Here is a 27,619-nt window from a genome sequence, read left to right as displayed (position 1 = left end):
TAGAAGAGGACTTTTTATTTGAAACACTTGAGTCCACATACAGGTCAAGTCAAACACTGCCTATGCTTAAAGGCATTATGAGGCATGCTGAAGATATCTTTAAAGATCCTGTCCGAGCACGTATTTTAATTCCAAGGGTAGATGAACAATATAAACGCTCACCATCAGATCCTGTGTTTATTAGGATATGATTGGATAGGATAGGATAGGATATGAGTTTATATAGCGCTCGAATGCCGTGGCATTTTGGCGCTGATGTAAGTAGAAATGGTGCGATCTACATTATCAGATAATATTGAGACAAACAGCCAGGTATTCAATTCCTTCCTAAAGATTAAGGGACAATTTCCTCTTGACTCCCTAGTAGTGTCCAGTGCTTGCAAAAGAGCTAACTCGTAAAGCTTTGGGGTTGCACCTCTCCCAGACAAAGAATCCATTCTTACAGATGCCTCTGGAAAACGAGTAGCTGTTTGAGCCACTAACCACTGGTGAATCACAACCACACAGGGCCTACAGGGATGAGATGGGGCAACTACTCCACTATCTCCCGGAGGAACACAAAAATAAGGCACAGCAGTTAGTTGAAGAGGGTAAACTCTTCTCCAACTCCTCAATAAGATGTTCTTTAAACGCAGCCGACACTGCAGCTAGGAAAATGAATACCAGCTTTCTCCTTAGAAGGCATGCATGGCTTAGGATCTTGGGGGTTAAGCCTGAGGTTCAATTGTCCATTTTGAACACCCCCTTTGATAAGGAACACCTGTTTGGCCCTGTAGTTGACCGATCTTTAGAAAAAGTCAAAAAGGACACTTCTATGGGAACACTCCAGTCCCCATCCAATAGAGGCTCCTCTCTCCACTCATTTTACAAAGCATGGTCCAAAACTACATCCTCAGACCTAAATGCTTCCTCTTACAAAGGCAACAATCAATTCTTTCCCTCTAGAGGTTTCTACAGAGGAGGATATAGAGGAAACAACTCCAGAGAGAGGGGTCTTTGAAGACCGAATATACACAGTTCTAAGCGCCACATACAGGACGTGCGACTGCTACACTGGTCGGCGATTCCTTTCTATTATTACCTTCCTTGGGCCTTGATGGTAGATCCTTCCTAAAGGATAGACTGCAGTTATTCCTGTTTACCTATTGTGACGCTCAAATGAAGGACGCCCATAAAATACACTTTAAATATCACTGGCATACTGGCTATCTCTCGCTCTAATCTGGACTAGCACCTATGAGCTGTTTATTTCTAGCCTGCTACAAACTCCGCATTGAGATTGACAATTGGAGAACGAGGCCAATATCATTCCTCTCCATCTCTATACTCCTATCCGGATTTATAATCTCCGAACAAGCCCTGACGAAGTTCCAAGTGAACGAAACGCGTTGGCTGAGATTTTAAGGATTGAAAAGAATAAAGGAGTTTTGGATAAATACGAAGCCTTCTTTTACTTTATCTTTTGGTGCACCGTCTCTTTTTTGCAAATCTTTGTATCTGTGTCGCAGTGGAGAATCAGTGCGGCGAGCTCCGGATGTGTCTTGCGCAAACTTTGGACTTATATTTGTTACTAGGATTTTAAAGTGCTTAACCTTGGTCAGCCGCATTGTTTATCTACTATTCATAATCGTTAGATATCATTGTGTAGGCTGAGGTTACTTAATACACGAACAGACGGTTCTATATGCTTTCCAGGGCTGCTTTTGTACTGTCTTTTCATAATTATCTGCAAACCACAATCTGACTTTTTCTAAAGATGAATAAGAGCCATCATACTTAGCTGGAAAAAGATCTTTCCTAACAGAGCCACAATCGTCTCTTCGCTTCGCCAATCAAGCACAAAATGTCTAGGTAATGCTCAGTAAGGTCTCCCATTTATTTTTACAGCTATCTGCACATTGACCAGACTACTTTCTCACTTGTTGGCTACCACATGAGTGTTTAAAGCTGATGTATAAAATCATTTTTTACCCCTAGGGAGAGCAATCGATTTATATAGATTTGTTGCAACCCTTTTAAAGATTTGACTTGAGAAGATAGTGTGGAGAGAACAGGAGTAACTCTTGAGCACTATTGTTATTGCTTTGCTTTCCTTTGGCTCTATATAGAAACGAAGAGCATGGCCGCTCACTGGAAAGTATTAACAAACATTGGCTTTGCCAATATTTTATTTTTTAGTTCTGTTTCATGGTATGGTAAGGTCTGTCATTGCATAGCATGGTATGGTATGGTATGCCTGTTATTGCTTATTATGGTATGACCTGAAATTGTATGATATGGTATAGTATGTCCTGTAACAGTAATGATATTTCATTTCATTGAATAGTATGGTAGGGTATTGTGTGGCCTGTCATTGTATAGTGAGTGTGGTATTGTTTGAGATGATATGGCCTGTCATTGTATAGTATGGTGTAGCCTGTCATTTTGTAGTTTGGTATGGCCTTTCATTGTGTTGTCTGGTATCATATGCTTTAACATGACCTGTCATTGTATAGTATGGTATGAGATGGGATAATATGGCCTGTCATTCTATAGCATAGTATGATATGTTCTGTCATATTACAGTATGGTATGACGTGGTATAGAATGATATGGTATAGTATGCATAGTATAATGTATTATGATATATTCTGTCACAGTACGGTATGGTATGGTATGGCATGGCCTTCAATTGTATACTATGGTAAGATATGGCCTGGCATTGTATGATAGGACCTGTCATTGTAAGGTATGGTATAATATGGCCTGCCATTCTGTACTATGCTATGGTACGACCTGCCGTTGTATGGTATGAAATGTTATGGTATGGTATGTTATTGTATGGCCTGGCTTTGTATAGTATGGTATGGCCTGGCTTTGTATAGTATGGTATGGCTGGTATGACCCGTCGTTTTATAGTGTGGCTTGTTATGGTATGCCCTGTAATTGTTTACTAAAGTAAGGTGAAAGTAATGTTAATGTTCTGTCTCTGAGACCAGTATAAGTGAGGACTGGGCCAGGTCATCAAAGGTAAGTAAGAGGTAAATGATGCACATGCCCATTTGCTTTGTATTTCTAATGTAGTCAGTAGGCATCATGCAGTACTTAATTTTCCACGGTATGCTTAATTTTACACTACAAAACAAGTCCTCAAATTTAAATTTCTGAATTTACATGAAAGCTGTTGGTTTTTTGATTTAAATATTTCTGCAAATCTAAATGGATCACTAAATACATGTGCGTGACCTAAATTTACTTTCGAAAGAATGGTGGTATTAAATTCCAACTTCCTTGGCTGCATCAATCCATTCATGCTGCTTTCTGTAGATTCTAGCTGCGAGGTCGCCTGCCTTTCTTCCCCCCACTTCCTATTACACACTCATTCACTCTTGCATGCACAAGTAAATAGTTATTACCTCCTCGTTAGTCTTCCTCGCCCCCTGAGTTACATAGTGAGCTTTAGCTCCACAACAGAACCCTCCAAAGCAAAAAGAAACCACCTCCCACCCCCTCCCAACATGGCCGACCAGTCCCACCTGACCTCTATAAGAGGCAGGCCGGCCCAACCAATCAGCCTGTTTTTTTTGTTCTGCACGATTCTCTCCAGAGCACTCTTCAGGTAAGATGGGCCGGCGTGAGCTGGCCCTGGGGTTTTAGGGTGTGGACCTGCTCTAGCGGTCTCTGGTGCCTTATGCCTAAAAATTCCTTCCCCCGGTCCTGTGGGGCCGGTTAGGTGCTGCTGTAGCGTGCCATGGGTCTACAGGGGGGGGGGGGGGGCGGCCGGGGGTGTGGAGTGGCTGTACATTCCCGTGTCTTCCCCGGTCGTTACTGAGGGGCCCGAGCCATTGAATGGGCTTTTGGGTCCTGCGCATTCTCCTGTATGTGGTCATGCTGGTGTTTGTCACTCCCCTCAAGCAGGGGTGTTTCTCGTGTTCCTGACTCCACTGTGTAGTTACCGCATGGAATTGCGCTCTGACTACATGCATGTGCCTTGGTTACGGGGGTGTGTTGCGCAAGGTTTTACTCCCTCAGGCAGCAGTTAGCGCTGTGGCACTGCCTGCGTGTATGATTCGACTGCTCCCCGAGTTGGGGTCATGGACGGTTTGGCGCTTAAACATGACCCAGGTTCGAGTCCGATGTGTGTCTCGTATTTCTATTTTATTATTGGGGGGAGAGGATTTGACATAATGGTCAAAGCTGTCGAATTCGGTGCTGGAGAGCCGGGTTCGAGTCTCGGCGTCTCTGGCTCGGCATTCTGTTGTGTCCGGTGGGCGCGCTGATTGTTGTGAGGCCGCACGGCTTCTGGCCTGGGATTCCCTCAGGTACACGAAGGAATATCTGTCTGCAAATGACTGCTTCCGTCGCTGGTGCTCATGGTATGCGCCGGTGTTGCTGATTCAGGGCCCTGTGCTGAGCACCGAAAAACTCTGTTGCAAGGTAAGCACTGATGTAACATGACAACGTGCTGGAGCCTTGCGGATCTGCGCTTCGGGGGGGCGGACTCGGTCCTACCTTTTTCTCGGCGGGTCCTCGGGGGCTCTGCGATCCGGACCGGGTGCTCCCCTCCTGCGGGCCTGGGACGCTGGTCGCGGCCGGGTCTCCCCTCTGCCTCCCTTCATGGATGTGGCTGCCCTACGGGCCGCGGCGGTTTGCCGCGCTATGATTGGTTCCGGGCGCCTCCCACCTCTCGGGGGCGGGCCCAGAGTAATTGGGCTAGTAATTGCGTGTACTGTTAAGCTATAAGTGCCTCCAGGTGCGTTTTCCTTCGTCGGGTTGGCAGCGCGTCTGTCTCCTTCTCGGAGGTCCGGGGAACCATTTCATTGTAAAGGGCTCCGCGTTTCGGCTGTTATTAGCTCAATGGGACTTGTGCCTTCGGTACACTTCGTGTGGTGCTGATAATAGAACGGACGGTCCTCACAGGCCAGGGATCGAATCCTGCCTATGCTGTGGAGGTATCCCACGTGGAACTTTCTAACGGTTTTTTGGTGCCCTGTAAGGCCGGGCTGTTGTCATACAACACGAGGTGAAGGGGTAGTGTTTTATTCCTTCTTCGTGCAACCATAGGGCCTGTGAGGTTGCCTCATTCACAGAGTGCCTGTGCTTATAGGCATGGGGACAGTTCCCTTTTGTCCGTGTTCCCTATTCTGGCGCCCTGGGGGACTCGCCCTGGGCCGTCTGGTTGAGCCGGTCGCGAGTGTTCCACTCGTGTTGTCCCGTTCTGCGGCTGTGGAGAAGCGAATCAGACCCTGGTGCAGAGGCGGGGTTCGATTCCCCGCCTCGGCGGGTCGTGGACTCGATATCCCAGGGATCGGTTATTGCCTCTGGGCATGGCTGGTTTTTTCGGTCTCTCCGCGTCGGCCCCACAGGGCTTTGGTAGCCTGGCCTCCTCCTTGGGCCTCAGGGAGTTGGCCGGGTTGGGACTACCGGGGCTAGTGACTCAGTGGATTGATGCGTCTACTGCAGGGGCTGGTGTTGACCTCGTGGTCGCAGGTTCAGATACCGGCGGGCCCACTCGGCCTTTCAGCCATCTGTGGTCAGTGAGATTATTTCCATTGCGTTGGGTAACAACTGACGTCTGTTATTCGGCGCCAAGATTCCCGTAGGGGTGAATGGGCACCTTACTAGTACTTCTGTTTTGTTATGAAACAGCGGCTTTCGTGCTTACGCCTTGTGCCCTTGCGGGGGGGGTTGTGCGCGATTTTCGCATCATGTTCCGCTTCTGTGTAGTTCGGCTTGGCCCCTGCGCAGTTCAGGTGAGGACGTCCCGCCCTTGCATGGGTGGGGTCCTTCGGCGGGTCCGGGCCCGAGTTTCGGCGGTACCGGTCCCGTGCTGGTTCGGCCGCTCCCTGTCTCACCCTTAGTGACTGACTTTCGGCCCTCTCACTCCAGGGGGTCCCCTGGGGGGGGGGGCGGTTGCCTCCGTGGCATACCGTCCTGGGACGTGGCTGTCCCGGTTCTTGGGCTCTTCGGGCTTGCTGTCCGGTCTTGCGGATTTGCCGCGGGGGAAGTGATTCAATCCCCGGCACCGGAGGCAGGTTAGCCCTGCACCATTTGACTCTGGGCAATGGCTTGCTTGATCTTCCCAAAGGCACCCAGTGCAGGAAGGCCTTCGGGTAGCTGAGCGCTTTGCAATCACTGGATTTCCGTTTTGTGCCCACCGTCTCGACGGGTTGGGGTCCCCGCTCCTTCCCTTGTCTCACCTGTTGGTTTTTCTGGGACCATGGATTGGCCTGTGGGGCCGGCCTGCGCGTGGGGGTCCCCGCTCTCGGTTGCAGGTGCTTCCGTTGGGCTAGCCTTCTGGCCCGAACGGGGGGGGGAGCTGTGCTCCTGGCCCGCCTGGTGGATCTTAGTCGCCGGGTGTGGGTCTTGGGGTTCCCTGTCTGGCCGTGTGCTTCCTCACGGCCTCGTTTTTGTCCCCCCCCCATGGGTGTGGCTTCACATCTGGCGGTGTCTCTCATCCGTCGGCTTCCTGGCCTGTGTATGGTGGTCCCTTCGGTCCTCGTCTCGGGCTGGTCCTCCTTCGGGGGGGCGTGGGCCTGGTCCCGGTACTTCCCTCTGGTTCTTTCAGGGGGGGGGCGTCCTTTGGCGCCGGGTCGTTTGGAGGTCGTTGGGTTCTCCTGCGGCCGCTCAGCACCTCGTGCTTCAAGGGTTGCTGAATGTCCTCCTGGCCGGCCGTCTTTTTGCTGTGCTCGCTTCAGCAGCACATTTACTAAAATTGGAGGAGTTGACTGGCTTGGCCCCTGCACGTTTTCGTGTGGCGTTCCATTTGCCGGTGCTTAGGTCCCCGGGTCGTGGTCGGGTTGGGCGCCCTGGTGGGGGTGTCACCGGTCCTGGCCCTTCGGGCTGTCTTCCCCCGGGGTCCGACGGAGTCGGATCTGGCCTTCGTTGCCTGGTCTCGCCCTGCCCCGGTGGTGTTTCGACGCCTGGGGCCTCGGCTCGGTCTGCCTCCGAGGTCTCTGTTCACGGAGGGGGGCTCGGCCCTCCGGCCCGGGTTCTACTCCTCCTTCCGGGTCCTTATTGCCTGTCTTTCGTGTGGCCTTTCGGTCTGATGTACGCGTCTCCCCCGTGCCCTCTGAGTTCGCGGGTCCTCGGCAGGATTCGCTTGGGCAGGGCCGGGGTGCTCATGGGTGCTCGGCTCGGCAGCGCATGGACTTATTTTGGAACGTTGCAGTGGTGAGGTGCCTGGCACCCGCGCGGGGTTGCCACGCTTGTCGTGGTGCGTTCCTGTTTTTAGTTCCCGGCGGGGTCCGCCGCCCCGGGTACCCTCTCCTATGGCGAGCTGACGGTTCGGGCCTCCTGGCCGATCCCGGATCTTCCCATACCGTGGTTGGGTCCCCCGCTCTCGGCATCGGTGTTGAGCCGGCTCTTGTCGGCTGGCCTGCCTCCTTCGGCAGGCCCGGTTCTTGTACGGTGGACGCTGCTTGCTCGGGGTTGTGGCTTTGCTACTGGGTTCCCGCAGGTCTTCCACGTGCTCTGCCGGTGCCCGGCGCTGGGCGCCCTTCTCGCGTTGACGCGGTCGGCTTGGTGCTGTCCCCGCCTCCGTGGTCCCCTTGCGGGTCTTGGGTTTCCGGTCGGAGGGGTGTTCCTGGAACGTGGCCCCTTCTTCCCTGTGGGCCCGGTGGGCGGCCTTGCGGGCCTTCCACAGTCCGGTGTTCGACGGCCTGGTTTCCATGGTGGCTCGCTTGGCTCCGATGTTATTTATCCTTCGCCCACGGGCGCTCTGCCGGTCTCCCCCTTGGGTGCTCGCTTCGGCTGCACATATACTAATTTTGGAACGTTACAGAGGAGATTTGCAGGGCCCCTGCGCAAGGGTGACTCGCAAATTCGTGAGGCGTTCCACATGAGTTTTCTCTCTCGTTCTACGAGCTCTTCGGGGTCCGCCCTTTTGGGCCCCGGCCCTCGGTGGCTGCTGGGCGGATGGGCGTGCGGGGGTCGTTCCTCCGCTCCCCGCCCTTCGTGTGGGTTTTTGCCGGACGGGGTTGTTCCGCCGGCATGTCCCCCGTGTCCTTCCCGGGGTTCCTTCCCTGGGGCCTCGGACTCGGGTGGTGTCTTTACCGCTTTTCCCGGCCGACGGGGTTCCTCCCTTGTCCATGCTGGTTGTTCGGCGTGCTGTTTTGGCTTCTCTTGGCCGTACGTCTTTCCTTTCCAGGTGGGATGACCTGTGTTGTGTCTTTTGACCCGGTTCGTTCGGGCCACTAGCCCTCGTTCCACCTTGGTTCGCTGGCTTACACAGGCTGGCATCCTTCCCTACGCTTCGCTGGGTTCGGTGGTTCCGGCGGGGGCCCAGGGTCGGTCCGCGAGGTGTGGCTCTGTTCCCTGGGCCCCCTTCTTGGGTGTCTCCTCTGTGGAGTTTTATCTGGCTTCGGCGTGGTCGTCCCCCGCCTGGTACGTGGGTCTCTAGCAGTCCCGGGGGGACTTCGCTGGGGCCATTCTGAGTGCTGGAGCTGCGACTCCTGGTTGGCCTTCTTTTCCTGGAGGTCTTGATTTCAGGTTTCCTGTGATCCCTGTTTTCTTTTCAGTTGTTATACTTCAACCTTGGGTTGGTTTCTCTGCTTCACCGTGTGGTGTTGTTGTTATGGTGGTCAATGAAGCCTTGTTGGCTTGGGTATTGGCTCACTATGTAACTCAGGGGGCGAGGAAGACTAACGAGGAGGTAATGCCCCGGTTACTTACCGGTAATCTTCATTACTCCGAGTATAGTCTTCCTCGCCACATGAGTTCCCTCCCCCCCTCCCTGTCTGGCTATCGGCTTCATTGTTTGCTTGGTAGATCAGGCTGATTGGTTGGGCCGGCCCGCCTCTTATAGAGGTCAGGTGGGACTGGTCGGCCATGTTGGGAGGGGGTGGGAGGTGGTTTCTTTTTGCTTTGGAGGGTTCTGTTGTGGAGCTAAAGCTCACTATGTAACTCATGTGGCGAGGAAGACTATACTCGGAGTAATGAAGATTACCGGTAAGTAACCGGGGCATTATCGGATTCCTAGAGGTGGTGAATAGGTCAGGGGACCTAGTCCTGGACAAAAACATAAATATTTTTTAAGGGTTAGATTCAATAGATGCCACAAACTCCTAGTGCCAAAAAGCAGCAGAACGCATTCAAAGAGAATATTTTGTTATTGCAACAGAAGCCTCTTTAACACACATAAGGCTGCATAATGGCCTTTACTATACAGAGTAAGACCTTCCGCACACTGTTGGCTATTGCTTTTGGGGGAGAATCTTATAGGCCTATCCTTATGCTGATGCCCTGCTCCTTACATTGACCAACCTATCCAAGTACCTCCCCAAGGTTGTAGACCTACTCGATCGCTTCAAGTTGGTCTTTGGTTTTAAGGTCAACAAGCACAAATAACACATTTTGAAGATCATGTCCCTGGCCTCGGCGATGTCCAGGCTTCAAAACTTTGCTCCCTTTCACTTGGCCTGCCACTGCATTAGATATCCAGACCTTAGCACTGCTAAACAGCTGGATGCCTGGAGCAAAGCTAACTGGCACGAGCTCTGTAGAGAAGTCCTAAAGGACCTCAGGCGCTAGCGCCCTCTCTATATATATTGCCTGAAGCAAGGCAGTGCAATCTCCCTAGGCTCTTGTATCTGTTTAAATCTCTTTCAATGCCTATCCTGTTCCAGAGAAATACTTTCACTTTAAAAAAAAAAAAATTGCATGTGTTTTAGTGGGTAAGAAGTCTTGCAACTAGGCCATACTCTTGATGGCCCCTAGGGGGAGGGTGGGTCTAGCATGTCCAAATCTGGTGGGTTATTGCTGTGTGACACACTTAAGCTACATCTTTGAATTCATAGTGAGGAATAAGTGAAGAGAGATGGATCCATGTGAATCGAGCTATAGCGTACTAAGCACTCTGTGATCTGGCCTGCATTGCGCTTAAACATGGACCAATGGACTCCTATCTTGGCAATTCAAAAATAACGGTCCTTGAGATTTGAGACCAGCTGGTATGCAAGAAGGAGCTCATTACGTTCCCCTCACCTAATACTCCTATGTCCCTTAACCCAGACTTCGTCCCAGCAATGGCTCGCCTATCTTTCCAAGAGTGAACGGTGGGAGAATGCAAAGTCCTAAGACATCCATTTTAGGGTGGTATCAAAAAATTCTTTCAAACAGTGTAAACCAAAATTCTATGTTTCTGAAGCAACTGGCCTCCAGTATTTCCAACTGAGTCACTGGGCACATTACCCATGAATAAGGTTAGGTCAAGCTCCAGCGAAAACTGAGAGTCGGACCATATGTCCAGGTGTGATTGTTTTCAGGACCGGTGCCTAGGTACCATGTAACTCTTTCTGAACATACGCCAGATACCCTATAACAATTGTAAAAAATGTAAAGAAAGTTCCTTACGTAAGTGACCAACATGAGCTGGTTGACTATTTCTCGCCAACTGGCTCACTGTATCATCATCAGCAACTTTTCTATAGCAACAGGAGGACCAAGCACCATGTAAATCACTAGTGGTGCTCAATGTGTATAACTACTGAATCTGAAAGAAACAGGTTAGTATTAGATTCCTTACCTTAGAATATCCCCAGGCGTCAGACTGGATCCGGAAACTTTTGCGTAGCAGTACCCCTGCGCGTCAGTAGGCGTCGTCTGCGGCTCCGCGTCCGTCGTCGGCGTCGTAGGCGCCGGGATGACGTCGCCGGAGTACGCTCGCGCGCTGACGTCAGTTCTTTTTTCTACTCCAGCAAGCGCAGATCAGGAAAAAGTGGTACCCCTTAGTCAATTTTTGACTGAACTTTTTCGATCATTTTTGATCCTTTTCGAAGTCTAATGACTCAGACGGTGCCGGTAGGGATGCCGGTAGGGATGCCGGGGTCTAAACCCTGCGCCGACTACGACCGACTGATGTCGGTTACCGACCCCCACCGCCGGTGTCTTCATTGCGCCGGTGTCTTCATTGCTTGGGCCTTGACCACGACGACAAGGCCCCGATCCCTCCCTGCTCCGACTGTCGAGCCCTGACGTCTAAAGCTAGGCGGGAGCGGTGCCGCAAGCGACTCGAGCTCCGGAAGTCGGCCCCGCGCTGCTCGAGGTCCCGGTCTGCGAGGAGGTCGAGGGACCGGTCGCGGGGTTACAGCCACCATAGCTCCGGGAGTCGTCTTCGGGCTCGAAGTCCTCAGGTAAGCACAACAAGTCGAAGAGACGTCACCGCTCTTCCGACTCCCCCTGAAGCTCGCGTGACGTGGCCGGGGGTTCGGGCGACACCGCCCTCGCGGCCCCTGCCGGAGCCGCGGGCGTCTCAGCCTGCTTCATACCCGTCGGTCCCTGGGCAGAACGTCAACACCGGAGGAGATGCCTTCCTCACGGCCATGAGGTCGCTCACTCCTCCGTCTGGCTCCGCGGCGCCTTCAGGCCCAGCGGCCCCGACTGGGGGTCCCAGCGGGTCGGGTGCTTCGGCCCAGACGCCGTCGGGTGCTTCGGTCCCGACGCCGCCTGTGACTTCGGATCCGGGTCGTCGCCGGTCAACCTCATGATCTCGCCGGCGCCGGCCCCGAGGGTGTCGCCCCGGCGCCGCCTCTGGGCGGCACCGTCCCCGATCCCTCCCGCGATTCGGGTCCGGCGCCGTTCTCGACGCCGATGGGAGATTTCTACTTCTATGACCCGACCCCATCCTTTGGTCCTGTGTCTCAGGAGATGGATGGTGAGGGGGATTGAGAGGGGTCTGAGGACACTCTGGCACAGGAGTGCCAGTCTTATCAGACTCCGGCACTCCTGTGCCAGAGGGTCCGGCAGGAGAAGTTCAAGATGCTGACACTAGCTCAGGTCCTAGCTGCCCTGGACCCAGGAGACTGGATGGTAGTGTTGGACTTGCAGGACGCTTATTTTCATATCCCCGTCCTGCCGGCCCACCGGCGTTACCTGCGGTTCACGGTAGGCCACAAGCACTTTCAGTTTACCGTGCTCCCCTTTGGCCTTACCAGCACCCCACGGGTGTTCACAAAAGTGATGGCGGTGGTCGCAGCTCATCTGCGCAGGTTAGGGGTTTCAGTCTTCCCCTACCTCGACGACTGGTTGTTGAAGGCTGGCTCGCCCCGGACAGTCGTCAGCCACCTCCAGACTACGGCCGACCTCCTGCACCTGCTGGGGTTCTCCATCAATGTGCCAAAGTCACACCTGTGCCCCTTTCAGAAGCTCCTCTTTTTTGGAGCGGTTCTGGACTCGGCGCAGTTTCTGGTTTATCCTCCGAACAGCGGGTTCGGGATATTCAGGCTCTGATTCCGATCTTTCAGCTGTTGTCCCGAGTCTCAGTCAGGTTGACGCTGCAGCTTCTGGGGCTGATGGCCTCCTGCATCCTTCTGGTGCAACACGCCAGGTGGCGGATGCGGGCTCTGCAGTGGGACCTGAAGTTTCAGTGGGCCCATTATCAGGGCAACCTGTCCGACCATGTCTTGATCTCGAAGGGCACTGCAAGACAGTTGCAGTGGTGGCTCACGGACCGCGATTGGGTCAGCGGCAGATCCCTCTCCTTACCCCAACCGGAGCACGTAGTTGTGACGGACGCGTCCCTCCTGGGCTGGGGAGGTCACATGGGAGAGGCGGAGATCAGAGACCTCTGGTCTCCGGTGGAGTCCCGGCTCCACATCAACCTTCTGGAGGTGCGGGCCCTCCGGCTTGCACTGAAGGCATTCCTCCCCTCTGTCCGGGGGAGTGTAGTGCAGGTGTTCTCGGACAACACCACCGCCATGTGGTACTGCAACAAACAGGGCGGGTGGGGTCGTGGACCCTATGCCAGGAGGCTCTGCGCCTCTGGCAGTGGCTGGAACATCAGGGCGTGACCCTAGTAGTTCAACACCTGGCAGGTTCTCTGAACGCCAGAGTGGACGAACTCGGCCGTCGGTGCATTATGGATCACGAATGGCGTCTGAACTCGGACGTGGCGCAAGGCCTCTTTCAGCAGTGGGGAGAGCTTTGGTTAGATCTATTCACCACAGAAGGGAACGCGCAATGTCATCAGTTCTGCGCGTTGGAATTTCCAAGGCGGCACTCGCTCGGAGACGCTTTTCATCGCGAGTGGAGCTGCGGTCTGTTTTACGCCTTTCCGCCTATACCACTTCTGCCCAGAGTGCTGAAGAAGATCAGGCGCGACCGGGCCCAAGTTATCCTTATGGCTCCGGGCTGGGCACAAAGATACTGGTATCCCAAGCTACTCAGTATGTCTGTCGATCCCCCGATTTGTCTGCCTCTTCAGGCGGACCTTCTGTCGCAGCAGTAGCGGACGGTCCTCCACCCGAACCTGTCCAGTCTCCACCTCCATGTTTGGAGATTGAGCGGTGACAGTTGAGGCCATTTGACTTGCCTCCTGAAGTTTGTGATGTCATTCTGGCAGTCAGGCGTCCCTCCACAAAGTCGGTATACGCCTGCAGGTGGAAATAGTTTGTGGCATGTTGCACATTAATGGCTGTGGATCCCCTTTCTGCCCCTCTTTCTGAGGTTCTCCTCTTCCTTCTTTCTCTTGCCCAGCAGGGCTCTGCTCTAGGCACTATCAAGGGCTACCTTTCTGCCCTTTCCGCCTTCTTAAGGCTACCAGACCAGCCTTCTTTGTTCAAGTCCCCGGTTGTTAACAGATTCTTAAAGGGTATCACTCATATGTTCCCCCCTGTTAGTATTGTGATGCCTCAGTGGCTCTTGAACCTTTTACTTACTTTTCTGATGTGCGCTCCCTTCGAGCCACTTCATAACTGTCCTCTCCGTCTTCTTACCCTTAAGACTGCTTTCCTGGTTGCCATCACCTTTGCCAGGAGAGTGAGTGAGCTCTAGGCTCCTTCATCCAAGCCTCCCTTCCTTTCTGTCCATCCGGACAAGGTTGTGTTGCGGACAAGACCCTCTTTCCTGCCCAAAGTAGTCACAGCCTTCGACATCGGGCAGTCCATCACCTTGCCCACCTTCTTTCCGCCTCCGCATCCCTCTAAAGAGGAAGAGTGGCTCCACCGTCTGGACCCAAAACGTGCGCTCACATTCTATTTGGATCGCACACGCCAGTTCCGGGTGGATGACCAACTCTTTGTTGGTTACGTGGGTGCTAAGAAAGGTCGGGCGGTGCACAAGCGGACCATCTCTCGGTGGGTTGTGTTGTGCATCAAGGTATGCTACTCTTTGGCTAAAAAGGAGCCTCCTATTGGGCTGAGAGCCCATTCCACACCGGCCACGGCGCTACTACTGCCCTTGGCCGGGGAGTCCCCTTGCAGGACTTCCGTCAGGCAGCTACGTAGGCCTCGCTGCACACATTCGCAAGACACTACTGCCTGGACAGCCAAGGCCGGTGACGGCTTCCTTGGCCGTTCCGTCCTCCAGGACTTTCTGGTGTGATTATTGGTTCGCAGACCCACCACCGGTGTTGGTATTGCTGGGGTATCTATTCTAAGGTAAGGAATCTAATACTAACCTGTTTCTTTCATATGCACAAGTTACTTACCTTCGGTAACGATATATCTGTAATAAACAGTAGTTAGTATTAGATTCCTTACCACCCCACCCATCCTCCCCGTTCTGCGAACCGATATCTAGGGTTAAGGTCATCCCCTTTCAGGGCCCTAGTTTCGGTTTTTATCATGGCTCTGCGTTTCTGGCGCGGAAAAGCTGTGTATAAGAACTGACGTCAGCGCGCGAGGGCCGCGTCTAAGTACTCCGGCGACGTCATCCCGGCGCCTACGACGCTGACGACGGACGCGGAGCCGCAGACGATGCCTACCGACAAGCAGGGGTACTGCTCCACAAAAGGTTCCGGATCCAGTCTGACGCCTGGGGATATTCTAAGGTAAGGAATCTAATACTAACTACTGTTTCTTACAGATATATTGTTACCGAAGGTAAGTAACTTGTGCTTCACATTACACAAAAAACATCACCCTCCTATAGGTCCTCATGAAGGAAGTACATAAGTAATACCTCACTAAGAAATCAATAAAAAAATGGGTGACATATGGCATAGCACATGCAACTTTACTCTAGCCTAGACTCATAATTAAAAACAAGGGTACAAGGTTAGACAATTTTGGTGTGAACACTGGGGCATCCAGTCGTAGTGGATTCTGGTACTCTGCAAGGACTAAAACAGACACATTACAGGGAATGATGGTGGAAGCAGCCAAGCAACTTATTGCTCTATCTGGATAAAAAAGGTGCAGCCTTTTTTATCGCTCTCTGGTTCAATAGATTCTGACTACCTTCGACGTGGAATAAGTAAATCACAACCTATCGCACGCCGAAAAGAAATTCACAGGAAGGTGGAAACCACTGATTACCTCAATTCACGTGCATTGCACTCACCATACTGCATTCCAGCTTTTCAACGAAACACTCTCTACTGCACTCGAAGATCCAAACAAACCTCTCAAACATGACGCCCAAGAACCCACAGTCCCATGATTCCCCACATGAATTTCCTGTTAAGCTAGGCAATTTAACACCTTCAGAATACCCTGATGCTCACATTGTACTCTCCATGACACAGGCTGCCCTTCTCCATCCCTTTCTCACAAGCGGTTGAGGGCTCTTTATTGTTGTTAGAACAGTTACTGTTGTGTGACAACTTCCTGATAGGCAAAAGATGCCTGAAGCGCCCCACCCAGGTGCGCTCATATGATGTGACTTTACGATCGCTGTACAATCACATCTGTGTTTGGTAACAAAAAAGCTGATTAAAAAGATATGTTAGCGGATTCTGACTGAGTGGTAATTAATAAGGAAACCCTATATCGGAGACAAGCACTTTTTTAGTGACTGATAGCTGGGACGGAATGAAGATCAGGTGTTTTTTTTTCGGGTAACATTTATGTAAGTTTTTTGGTTGAAAATATCCAATGGCTGGCACGGTCAGAAAAGAGATAGGAGTAATCGCAAGAACTCATCAGAATAGTAATTTTGTGTGGTTGGACCAGCCGGTTTGGGTCTGATGTAAATTGGTTTGCCTTAGATAGACCTAATAGGTGTGTCATCTGCTCGTATGTGTTGCAGTAGCCATTTTACATCCTGTGGAAGACCTCAGTGCAGGTCACATGACTTGAAAAGCGGATTGGCCCCAAGATGGCGCCCAGCTGCAGGCAGAGAAATAGAAAGGCAAGCAAATCAAGAAAAGTTGCTATAATGAAGTTAAACATATCATGAAACGGAGTCTAAGTGCTGCAGTTGAACAGGCTAAAGTATAGCCTGCATGCAGGTCGAGGAAAATGAGCAAAACCAACCAAGAATGGGGACCAAGATACATACTTTGGTGAGCAGAGGTGCAAGAGAAGAAACCCTTTTAGATGACTATGTAAATAAGAGCTAATGAAAATAAAACGACACATCCTAGTGTTTGGGTGATTTAAAGTGGAGAGGTAGAGCAGAAAATTGGAATCATTGGGGGATGATCGTGTTGCAGCTTTCATCTGTCAATTTCAAAAGGCCTTAGAGCAAGCAGCATGACTGCTGGAGATAGACCATTGAACTGCTGAAAGGAGGCGCGTGTGCCCAACTGCAGGCAGCTGAAACAGTGATGAAATACATTCAACTGTCTCATTAAAAAAGGCTTAGCAACTTAAAGCTTCTTCCTGAGTTGAACTTCTAGCCTTTTTAGTGCCATCTGTGGTGGACAAATCAGCTAGTTAAAGGGGGAATATTATTCTCTATTGTGCATGGCTATTGTGCATCTGGTCCCCTCTAGGTGAACTAGGATCCATTGTAATATGGGTAAAGTGGAATTGGTGGCTATTTCATTTGTTCCTGTTTGACAGAGGTGGGACACTCTATGCATACCTGTAGGTAGTATTCAATGGCTGCATCTAATTCTAATGAGTCCAGATTTGGCCTCCAAGTTCCATGAAACCTGCTTGCTACATGCTTGTTTTATGATGGTTTGTTAGTTCCTCCATTTCTTCTGCTTGGAAAAACGTTTACTGTGAGGTAGCGAAAGCCTGCATGCGAGGCTTAAATTAATTCTAGATTCATTTTGAATAGCTACGCAATATAGCCTTTACTATAGAATTAATTAGAATGCAGTACCGCAGATGCAGCGGTGTACTTAAAAATAGGACGAAAAAGCCGATTTGAATAGAATATCATGGTAGACTGTTCCGCCAACTCTGGCATAAACCCTGATGTCTTCCACACTGATGTGCTTAGTGAAGGGGTGAACTAAAGGCATTGTTAAAGGTTCACTTCCAAAGACAGGTTCCTAACGAAGGCAGTGGCTGATACTTTGCTACTAATCGAGTGTGTCTGCCTCATGACGTGTGCAGCTTCTTAGTGAAAAGGATTGCAGCTTACAGTTCATCCAGGAATTCTTTGATGGTAACTTTTTTTGCCTCACTACATAATAAAGCCGCTACGTATTGCAACGTATTGCCCTGTTAATAATAGTTTTGTCCTTTACAGATAAAAATCGTTTACGCACTTTGTTAGTGTTGTAATTTTATTGTCATAAAGATGGTTATTGAAGAAAATATGTTGGGTGTGAAAATGTTATCTATGTTTACAAAATGTGCAGATTATTTCAAGGGTGGTCTTACCTTAATGGGACTCATGGAAATAAATGAATAAATGACATGAATTTAGTACCACTGCGAACAGAAAAACGCATACCATCCAAAACGCCTACTAACTTTAATTGTAATTTAAAGACAATTTTAGGTCTGACCTAAGGATAAATCTAGCTCTTTTACCAAACTCGAGTTTTCGAAAATGTCATAATAAAAATCCATACATATTCAACACATAAGGAGGGGCTTTTGGGGAACTGTCTTCATTATTTGTCTGTTCTAGTTTCATTTATACTCTGCTTCTGCGTCTGTAGCCTCCAAAATGAGGTAAGGGGTTAACCCACTTCATCCATTGGGTATTTAGGACTTTGAGTGACAGAATTTATCCTGATCACACGTTCATAGCCATCTGCAAAAGAGTGTACTTCAAAGTCAGGGCTGGGGTACTCGGGCTGCTGGGCCATTTTTTTAAATATATTTTTATGTTTGCACATTTTTTGCATATTTCTTTTACTAGCAAAGTTAAAAAAAATACATGCTTCCCAAAGTCAGAATTATCGGCTGTGCCAATGCTTGAGTTAACTATAGTTGGTGAATTAACTCTAACTGGTGGATTTCAATGTGTGTTTTTTTTAAATTTTATTTTAAAGTGTTTCATTTAAACTGACATTTTCACATACCTGTATCATCATGTTAACCTTTGCGATAGATTGAAATACAAAAACAAGCTAAAACATTTTTCCATCTCATAGGTTTTGCACGCCATCAGGGAAACATCATTTACCTTGCATGCGTAACATGGATGGAGGTCCGGGGCCACTAGACCCACTATCTCCTGGGGTTGTGTCAAGAATTTCCAACATATACAGAGTTGTTTCCCCACCCCAGATCAGTCTGCTCAGCAACTGTTGAAGTTGCCTAAAAAAATTCTCTGGACATGGTCACTGAGGCATTCATATAATTTTGGGACAATATCCATCTTAATAATGGAGATTTGCCCGAGCATCGATATGGGGTGTTTCATCCATCTGTCTATTCATGCTTTAAATGACTTAAGTACCACACCAGATTCTTGCCCTACCAACTTCCCCATATTCCTAGTAACGTGAACTCCTAGATATTTGACCCCGTCCAAAATCGGATACTTCCCTTGCCAGGCATTAACACAGGCTCTAAATGGGAATATCTCCGATTTGTTCTAATTATTCTGGAGGCCTGAGTATCCTTCAAATCGATGTATGTCTCTAATGATTGTGCTTATATTGTCATCTGGTTTCTGAAGGAAAAAATTATGTGGTCTGCGTATAACACAGGACCAGCCCGACCTGTATTCCCCTGAGGGTGTGAAATTCCTTAAGCCAATATGCTCCACAGATAATTCAGAAATCAATGGAATAACTAACACCCTTGTCAAGTGCCCCTGGCTATCTTAAATGTATCCATTAGGAGTACTTTACTGCCACTCGCATCACTGGTTCTGTGTAAAACAATTCTGCCAGCTTCAAAAAGTAGGCTCCAAGACTTCTCAAACCTTCTCACATGTAAGTCCACTCAAAAGAATCAAATGTGTTTTACCCATCTAATAGTTTTGCCACGATCAATGTACATAAATTAAGCGCTGATGTATATCCCTGTGGTGCAATGCCCTCCTGACCCGCAAATACCAACCTTTTCATTAACAGTTGTAGTCTCTAGGGATCCTAGCAAATATTTTGGTATCCACATTCAGCCACAATGGTCGATAGGAGGAGCAACTCAGGGTCCAGTCCCCGTTGCGGGAGGACTGAGATCACAGCTTCCATTATCCGCTGGTACAACACACCCCTGGCTATTGCTTTGTTGTACACATCATGGAGTCGCGGTACGAGTATGTCCATGTACTCTTTATAAAATTCTACCCAGAGGCCATCAAAGCCCGGTGCCTTCCCATTGGTCACTGCCAGATTAATATCCTCAAGCGTTATTGGGTAGTTGAACAACTTCTGAATGTCCACTTCCACCTACACCAAGGCTACTTGTCTAAAAATTCAGCTATGTCAGGTCATGCATATTTCTCCCCTGCAAAGTATAAGCCCTTATAAGAGTCTCGAAATACTTTTTTGAATATCTGTGGTGGACATCTTGATATCATCATCTGCACTGGACATTCCAGCTATGTGTGCAGTCTGTTTGCTTGTAGCACCCATGCTAATGTTCTGCCCTCTCTCTCCCTCTCTCTGGGTGTTTGGATTTTTACCTATTTTCTTCAGTGTAGAACCAGCAATCATTTGTTTTGTGAAAATCTACGCTGTTCTCCTGCAAGGGTTCTAGTAGGGAGGGGTCACGACAATTGTTATATTCGACCTGCAATTGTTTGAAAGCCCCTTTCAAATGCATCTAGCTGCGACTTAAGTGATTTAAGGATGCCTGAGCTTTTGGATATGCAAACACCACAGAAAAATACTTTTAGCTTAGCATGGACACTGACACCTCATTACATTTGAAGCAGTGTAAAAAACCTTCTGCACTTCAGATTGGAATACTGGGTGGCACAGCTCACCCCTCCTCAGCCTCGATTTTCTGTTTAGCCGCAATTTGCAGGGAATGCCCAGTTGCAGGGCAATAATGAAGTGATCCATCAGTATTCTGGGTAATTATTCGGATATCCTGTACCATATCCATAATCTGAGGTGTCACCAACCAGAAGTCAATACATGAACTCCTATCCTGGGCAAAAAGTATTAATCTTTATTTGAGGGTGCGTAGTTCTCCAAGCATCGGTCAGCTCATATAACTTAATAATTTTTCTTAGGGCCACAACTCCTTGGGGGGTTGCTCGGTGCATCAACAGGGAAAGGTCACGGCTCATCGAGAGCGCCACAAGAAAATCCCTAGGAAGACCAGCATATTTATTACTTTTAGCCATCAGGTCATCAGAGAAGTCCGGAGTAGATGTAAAGGATGAACAAAGATGTGTCATTGATATGTCCCACCACTGACAGCCCGTGGCCTTGGATGTTTGCCTGCTGCTCTTTTATTGTGAAGCTTCTAGTTTTGCAGATAAGTATAGCTTCCCCCTGGAATAAGACTAGCATGATGCAAAATATCTGTTGTCTCCAGGTGCACTCTAGGTAACCTATGACATTCTTGTAAGAAAAGGGATGTCCACCCCGTGTCGGTCCATATAAATCTGCACTTGGCATGATTTCCAGGGATTGTTCAGCCCACGTACATTCCAGCTTATCAGTTTGAGAGTGTGTATTACATTCCCGTGCACCAGTGATAGTTCAATCCAATATATGATTTTCTTGACATGTACATTAGTATGATCTGTTGTTGCTCTCCCTGCAATTGCCAGTAAGAAACATAAGCGAAAGTTCTTTCCTCAAATAAGAAACATACCAATAGGCTAGCAGCAGTGTTCATAACCGCGGCCTGCGTGCTAAACGCTTGAGGGAATCCGAGAGCGCGTCCAACCCGGGCATCCAGTGGGTGACCTTTCATATATAAATAAGTGTATCAATTCACCTCCTACACATGCAAACTTTATCAGAAAACAGGGGGCACTCCTCCCAGAACGTCCCTTCATCCCGCCTAGATCGATAAAGTGCAATCCACCCACCACCCATGCAACAGTGGCAAATGTGCGTCAGTGTGTAAAGGAATACTGCTAAGGCTGTCCCTGGTAGGAAGTGGTCTAGAGAGCCATATCAGTTTGTATGTTACAAGTGACTAACTGGGGCAAAAATCCAGTGAATTAGTCAGTTCTTATCAAGGTGTTATTGCCACAAGTGCAAGTGTGGCGGTTGATGAATACACCATCAGTGTTAGTCGTTATTGGTACAGGTAGAATGCAGTCTCCAGCTTCGCTGACTATTTGCCTGTCTGGTCGCACTCTTTTCTGTCATCTCATCAGCTGTTTTGCAAGTTTCCAGGTATTCTAGTGCCACCTTTCGTTGCGTAACAAAGTAAGTCTTACTAAAGAGTACCACTCTACATTTAGTGGGATATGGCATTGAATATTTGACTGATCGTTTCTGCAGCTTCTTTTTTACTGAAAGAAATTATGTTTGTGCTTCCTGAACCATAGGAGTGAAGTCTGGGAAGAGGCTTCCATGAGTTGCGCAGGAGTTTGCACTCTCATTGGCAGGCAACAGCATGAAGAGAAATGTTGCGTCAGCCATTACCGGACTCAAGGAGCTCTGGCCATGTGTTCTGAAAATTAAACAAAAAAGTAAGAATAAGGTATAACAGGGCAGGGTAGTGGTACCCTGACCCCTACACCTTTTTGGGGCATCGGAAAGGTGCCCCGTTTCCCCTCAGCTAATACCTTTTCTTTTTGAGGCGCTGCGATCCAGAAAAAAGTTAGAAAAAGAGTGGCTCGTGTCCATTGAGTTTGAAGGGCATGTGTTATTGCCACTTTAACCTTTGGATTTTCAGTAAACGCACACACACACACCCTTTCTCAGATACGCTATGCAAATCGAAACACACCATTACTATTTTTGTTTGTGCATCCCACTTCTTTATTGAGCTTACAGAATTGTAGATCATTCTTATCATTGCTGTATTTACAGTGAACTGTTAAACATATTTAAGATATGACCGGTAAAGTTATGGTAGTCTTCCCATCCTTGTCCACCTGCTAATTCGATTATCACCTGAAGGTTTAATTTTTGGAGAATGCACCAAATTAGAGCATGGTGGTGGGATGGGCCTTGTATTTGCAGATAGTGTTTGTGTGAAATTTGGTAAGTTACGCACACTCATAGACTTGTCCAAGCTTTTATTTATAAGTACTGGTGTAGTATAAACTTTTTTGTGGCCAGTGTAAGCTTTCTGATGTAGGAAAAGTCTAATGGGTTTTGGTATGAGTCTATGGAAATTTGACCACACTTGTTAAAAAAAAAAAAAAAGTACGGTTCGTTCATGCAAGTTACACTCTCCACTCATTCTAGCTTTTCTGTATTATGTTTATATAGCGTAACCACTCATTTGACCTGTTGCAGAAATTGCTTAATTTTCTGATCAACACATTTAATTAGTCCACGTTTTTTCAGATTATTATTGATGATGTGTCTTACATTATTGTATTGGTTATTTTACTGTGCCCCTTGGTTATAAAGGTTAAAATAACATCACATATAGCTTGACAGGCTTTAAGTCTTTTACCTTTAATGTAGAAGTATTTTGTGGAAATTGGTCAACTTTGTTTGGCATGTTGATAACTGCTGAAGCAGTAGGATAATGAAAGCCACACAGTTGGATGCCATGTTCAGCAGCAATGTTATGGGACGCCCTGGAAATGTTCTGCCAGTGAGTATTTCAGCCATTCTCCTCTGACCGTGTGCCAAGAAAAGCATCACTTGATATCCAGCACTTGAAGAAGAAAAAAATCATTTCTTCAATTTTTCTCTGCAGTGGTGGTGATCGTGGTGGCTTCACAAATTTTGGTGGTGGTAAGTGCCAAGTATCGACGTTTCAGTGACAATTCTTTGAATCTAAAGGAAAATATAAAAACAAGATCAGAAATTCCAACAACTTTAGATTTTCGGTGTGGTTGGAAAATCTTTGGGCTTGAGAAATGCATCAAACTAGAGAAATCAGGACAAAAGGAAGGAGTTAAAATAAAAGTTTTACCGCATTTTTGTTGGCTATTTGATTGCGTCATTTTATAGTTCTTGCTACATCATTATCAAATGGTAGTATTGAGTGGGTAACAGCTAAAGAAAAGAATTAGTAGTCTCGTTTTATATTGTTAAGTGCAGAAGGACTGCAGAAAGCAAATCATTTTATTGAAAATATCTGTAATATTGAGGGATCATTAGCTGCTCGATAACAAAAGATCAATATTCAGTTGGGTTGGGGAGAGATGGAGAGGAGCTTTAACAACCAAATAATGTTGTGTTTTTGTTTTCTTTGCCGGTACCCCCTTGGTATGTTCCTTTTCGCTGTCAGGTGAAAGAGATCATGGGCACAGATCGGATGCTGGTAAGCTCAAAGAAGCAAAGGTTGTATTACTAAGGCTTAAGAACCAAAGTTCTGGTTTAATAACAAAAGAACAGAATTCCCACAAAAAATATGTTCAAATGATATCTCTAAATGGGCTTTACTACCCCGTTGACTCATGGAATATTTTTAGACAACATGCTTGAAGAAGTTTGAAAATAGGAGTACTGATTTTTAGAGAGAAACGCCTTCCAGTAGTGAAGAAACGCATTGAATATAACCGATTTGAGAAACAAATGTCAGACAAATATATAAATAAGTGTGCTAAACATCCTTGAAGGGGTTATTGCTTTTAAATATCAAGTGATGCCTGATCTTTATGGCCAATCTAAATTGAGAAACAACAGCTTAGAGCAACTAAGTGTTGGGTTACGCTGTGTGATCTAGTTCAGGGAAACAGCTGGCCAATAACTAATGCTGGGACTGATTAAGAAAAGCTGTAGGTCAATTACAGGCATCAAACATGGCAAGAGGTAACAGCATGCAAAGTCACTCTTAATTGTCTACCCTTGGATCCTTAGTAGCAACATCATTTGGTTATCATTGTTCGCTGAAGGAGAACGGGGGAAAGTATGCTTTTTTTAAATTTGGCATATAATTAATAATAAATTAATACATTTGGAATTATCATTAGTTCAGATTACCTTTACTATGAACTATATTGAACATAATTCGGATAGTATTGGTCGTAACTGTGTTTTCATAGTTAGGTCACAGGGTTCCGTCGAAAGAGTGTTTTTTTTTGTTTTGCAGATAACTTAGGTGCTGTTAGCCCGAAACTCCAGGAACCTTTCCCCAAAAATGTAATCTACCTCAGCTCCTTCTTGGAAAGGTTCATGGTGATCCAAAAAGTGGGGGCCAAGAAAGGGAAGGAGGGGCAACCTATGATTTCCCATGTTAATTCCGTCACTCGAGCTTCCACTTGATGGTACTACGATACTATGTTAGCAGCACCGTGAGAAGCTTGCATAATACTGTGGTAACATGGGGGTGGCACTTGAGCGCCAGTACTGTAGTACCCAAAAATAATTTAAAAAGAAATGAAATGTGGATTTGGGGTCTGTGGGTTGGACCACAGCTGAAGCAGGTTGAATTACTTCAAGTCTACAAATTCTGTAGGACACTGAAACAATGACTGGTTGAAGTCATCAGTGATTTAATTTGAGATGTCATGAGTGAAGTAATGTGAGGTGATAAGTAGTGCATAGTGAGAGCACTGGTGAATCTCAGTGTTTTTTGGGTTTTTAAACTTTAGTTTTTGCTATTTCAACACCTAACTATAACAGCACTTTAAACTTTTTTCTCCAATGAAGAGAGAGATATATATATTAAACGCTTGTAAATATGTATTTTAATTTTAGTATTGGTTTTCATTTTTAATTTGTTTTTAGGTGTGGTTTGGAATTTTAAGGTATCAGCAATGGGTAGTTTTTAATGGTAGCAAGGAATTTTTAGGTTTCAGTGAGGGGGAGTAAGGGGCTGTTTGGGTTCAAGGATGGATACTGTTTAGAGGAAGCTAGGGTATTTTATTGTTCAGGTATGGATAGTGTAGGATTAGTAAGGAGATTTGTTAAGGTTCAGGGGTGGGTAGTGAATTGTAGTAGTAGTAGTACTGTTTGTTTAGGGTTCAGGGATAGGTAGTGTATTGGGGTAGTAAGTACACTCAGAGAAAAAAAGGTATGGTGCACCAAGGCCATCTCTGCCTCTGTTGCGTCACCTCCTCTAGCACCAACTCGACACATGTAGCGCAGACTCTCTCCAAAACATAGCCCCTACTTCGGCCTAGGTCCTGACGGGAATTACTGAGACCCTTGGATTAAGAACTACAGTCTGGAACATTAGACTTAGAGGCAACAGGATTTATGAGCTCCTTTGCTCAAATTTGGATCCTTTGAACTTTTGTTGTTGGAGAAAGCTGTGGAATAAATAACTCAATTAGTTGCTGTATCCTCTACCAGGGGTCTGGATGCTTCTCTAGAGGTGGAGATGAGTTTTCCTTTGTGCACTAAAAAACCTGAATTTCCTCCTTCCCCAGTGAGGTACTCCTGCCCTTAGCTCTGACATCGGAGCATCTACCCCCTTTTAAATATGTCCTGCTGGAACCCATCATGGCGACATGTGTAAAGCCTGCCTCAGTCCCGGCAGTGAATAGGCAAGTAGAGAGGCGCTATCCGCAGGCCCCAATGGATCCTCCCTTCCTGTCAACTCATCTGTGTCCAGAGAGTCTAGTCATCCAGGCTTCTTGCTCGTTGGGCCAGATATGAGGGACTATCCTCTCCGCTCATTCAGAGATAGAATAGAAGGGCATGGACGCTTGAGGTCAAGAAAGTCTTTTCCTTTGACAATATGGAGCTGAAATCTGAGTGCTGTGTAAGAAAAGGCCTCTTTTGACATGGTCAGCCCCCCTCTTCTTGTATGGAAAATGTGCCAGAACTCCTTCACTAAAACTGTACCTCAATTGGCACTTCAGACACCTCTATAAGTCCTTTGTAAATGGTACCCCGGTACCTAGGGCATTGCGACTGAAGAGGGTCCCCTAAGGACCCCTCCCCAAGCCATGCAAACTCCCACTGCAGCGTGCATTTCCTGGTGCAGAGTAAAGCAACAAAGTTTGTATGTCACACCGCCTTTGTGACATGACAAGCAGCACTTCCTAAAGTATAGGTAGGTCACCCCTCTAGCAGGCCTTACAAGCCCTAAGGCAGGGTGCACTATATCTATGGTATGGGCATGAGCAGATATGCCCCTACAACATCTTAGTCAATTCTTAACATTGTACGTGCTAGGGAAGCCATAGAGAGTGCATGTCTAGAAACTCGACATCTCGAGTTTACCAGCACCATGATGGCTTTACTGACCCCCAGGAGTGTTTGGTACCAAACAACTCTCTTAAACCCACACTTATGCCAGTGTTAGATTTATTAAAACATGTACTCAAAGGGCACCTCAGAGGTGGCCTCTAAAACCCTACCAACTCTGGTGTGGTGTCTGGCTGCCCTTAGGCCGCCTGCCACCACCAGACATGTTTCTGGACCCCAGGGTCGACAGCCCCTGTTCTGAGGCCAAAAACACAGCCCAGCTTGAGAGGTAAGCTTCAAAGGCCTTGCCGCCTTAGTAATGCGACCCCAGCCTCTGCTGCTAGCAACAGATGGCCGCCCCTGGTTCAAACCCCCACTTTTGGTAGGAGAACAGTCAGGAAAATCTAAGTGAGAAGAGGAGGCGTGCCCCCTCTCCCTAACTCCACCACTCAGGTGCTGGAGGCAAAGTGAAGCACATTTTTCAGTGCCCACCATCTTGACAATGGTGGGACCTATCCAGTCAGGACTAGGGCCATGCCCCTTCCCCAGGAGGGTGGCATAATAGTGGGTGTTGTCACCCCAGATGAGACACCTATTGGTCCCTGTAACACCCCTAAATCTGGTACCCCCAAACCCTGAAAGCACATTATTGATGACCTATGAAACCCAGACACCAAAAAGCTACATCAGCAAGAGAGAAAGAAGGACTTGTGACTTCGCCAACCTTGGCAGATGCCTTTTGCCTCTGCAGAAAAAAGTCGACTCATCCTGCAGGCCTAGCGACATCCAAAGCCCTGCCTGCCTTCAACAAAGACTCTAAATCTCCCATGGCTGCGGACCTATACAGAAGAAACCAACTTTAAAGAAAAAGAACTAAGCCAGAGGAACCGCGAAACAGCCTCCTTATCCCCCCTCAGCACCGGACACCCACGCCCGAGTCCAAGTGACCCACCGGTCCAGCAGAGGTTCCTTAGCGATTCTGAGCCAGAGTCAACCGTGGGTTAACCCCTGCCGGACTCCACCTCAGCGCCTTCAAACCTCAAACCGAAGACCCCCCCCCCCCGACCACAACCTGCTCCTGTAACTCTTTTCCAACACCTAAGGAAACCCCTACACCTGAGGCCCCTGAGCATTGGGGAGCTCGACCAACAGTGTCCCTTACGTTCCCGAGCATCTCTACTTACCTGACAGCTGTGGGCTTTCTTCCTCCGGACTCTTGGCCAGAGCCTGCAGCCCTTTTCTGAGAGCGATCTACCCCATTGACTTGCATTTGGCGGCCAATGCTGCGTCGCCACTCTGCACCCGTATGCCTCTGCGAAGCTGAGGGTGTATATTTGGTGCTGTTTTGTAGCCCCTTTAGTGCTTGTCTAAACCCCCGGAGATTGG

At 48.2% G+C, this 27,619-nt stretch overlaps 1 protein-coding gene and 1 non-coding gene across 7 annotated transcripts in view; both read left to right on the top strand.

Annotated features, from left to right (window-relative positions):
* Positions 1 to 27,619, top strand: part of LOC147729852 (TATA-binding protein-associated factor 2N-like) — a 601,338-nt gene that overhangs the window by 309,281 nt on the left and 264,438 nt on the right. For 5 of the 6 annotated variants that reach the window (XM_086954762.1, XM_086954760.1, XM_086954759.1 and 2 more), the window contains 2 exons: positions 22,848 to 22,885; positions 23,385 to 23,417. In XM_086954762.1, coding sequence (XP_086810888.1) covers positions 22,848 to 22,885; positions 23,385 to 23,417 — 71 coding nt within the window. The remainder of the gene's footprint in view (positions 1 to 22,847; positions 22,886 to 23,384; positions 23,418 to 27,619) is intronic. The other variant, XM_086954757.1, reaches the window with a different exon arrangement.
* On the top strand, positions 7,719 to 7,825 carry LOC147729854 (U6 spliceosomal RNA). Its single transcript, XR_015308850.1, has one exon. It is a non-coding gene; the product is annotated as a U6 spliceosomal RNA (small nuclear RNA).

The sequence above is a fragment of the Lissotriton vulgaris genome, chromosome 2_1 (genome assembly GCF_964263255.1).
Source record: "Lissotriton vulgaris chromosome 2_1, aLisVul1.2, whole genome shotgun sequence".
NCBI classification, from domain to species: Eukaryota; Metazoa; Chordata; class Amphibia; order Caudata; family Salamandridae; genus Lissotriton; species Lissotriton vulgaris.
The sequence above is the reverse complement of the archived record's forward strand: the minus strand, read 5'-3'. Positions and strand labels throughout refer to the sequence as shown.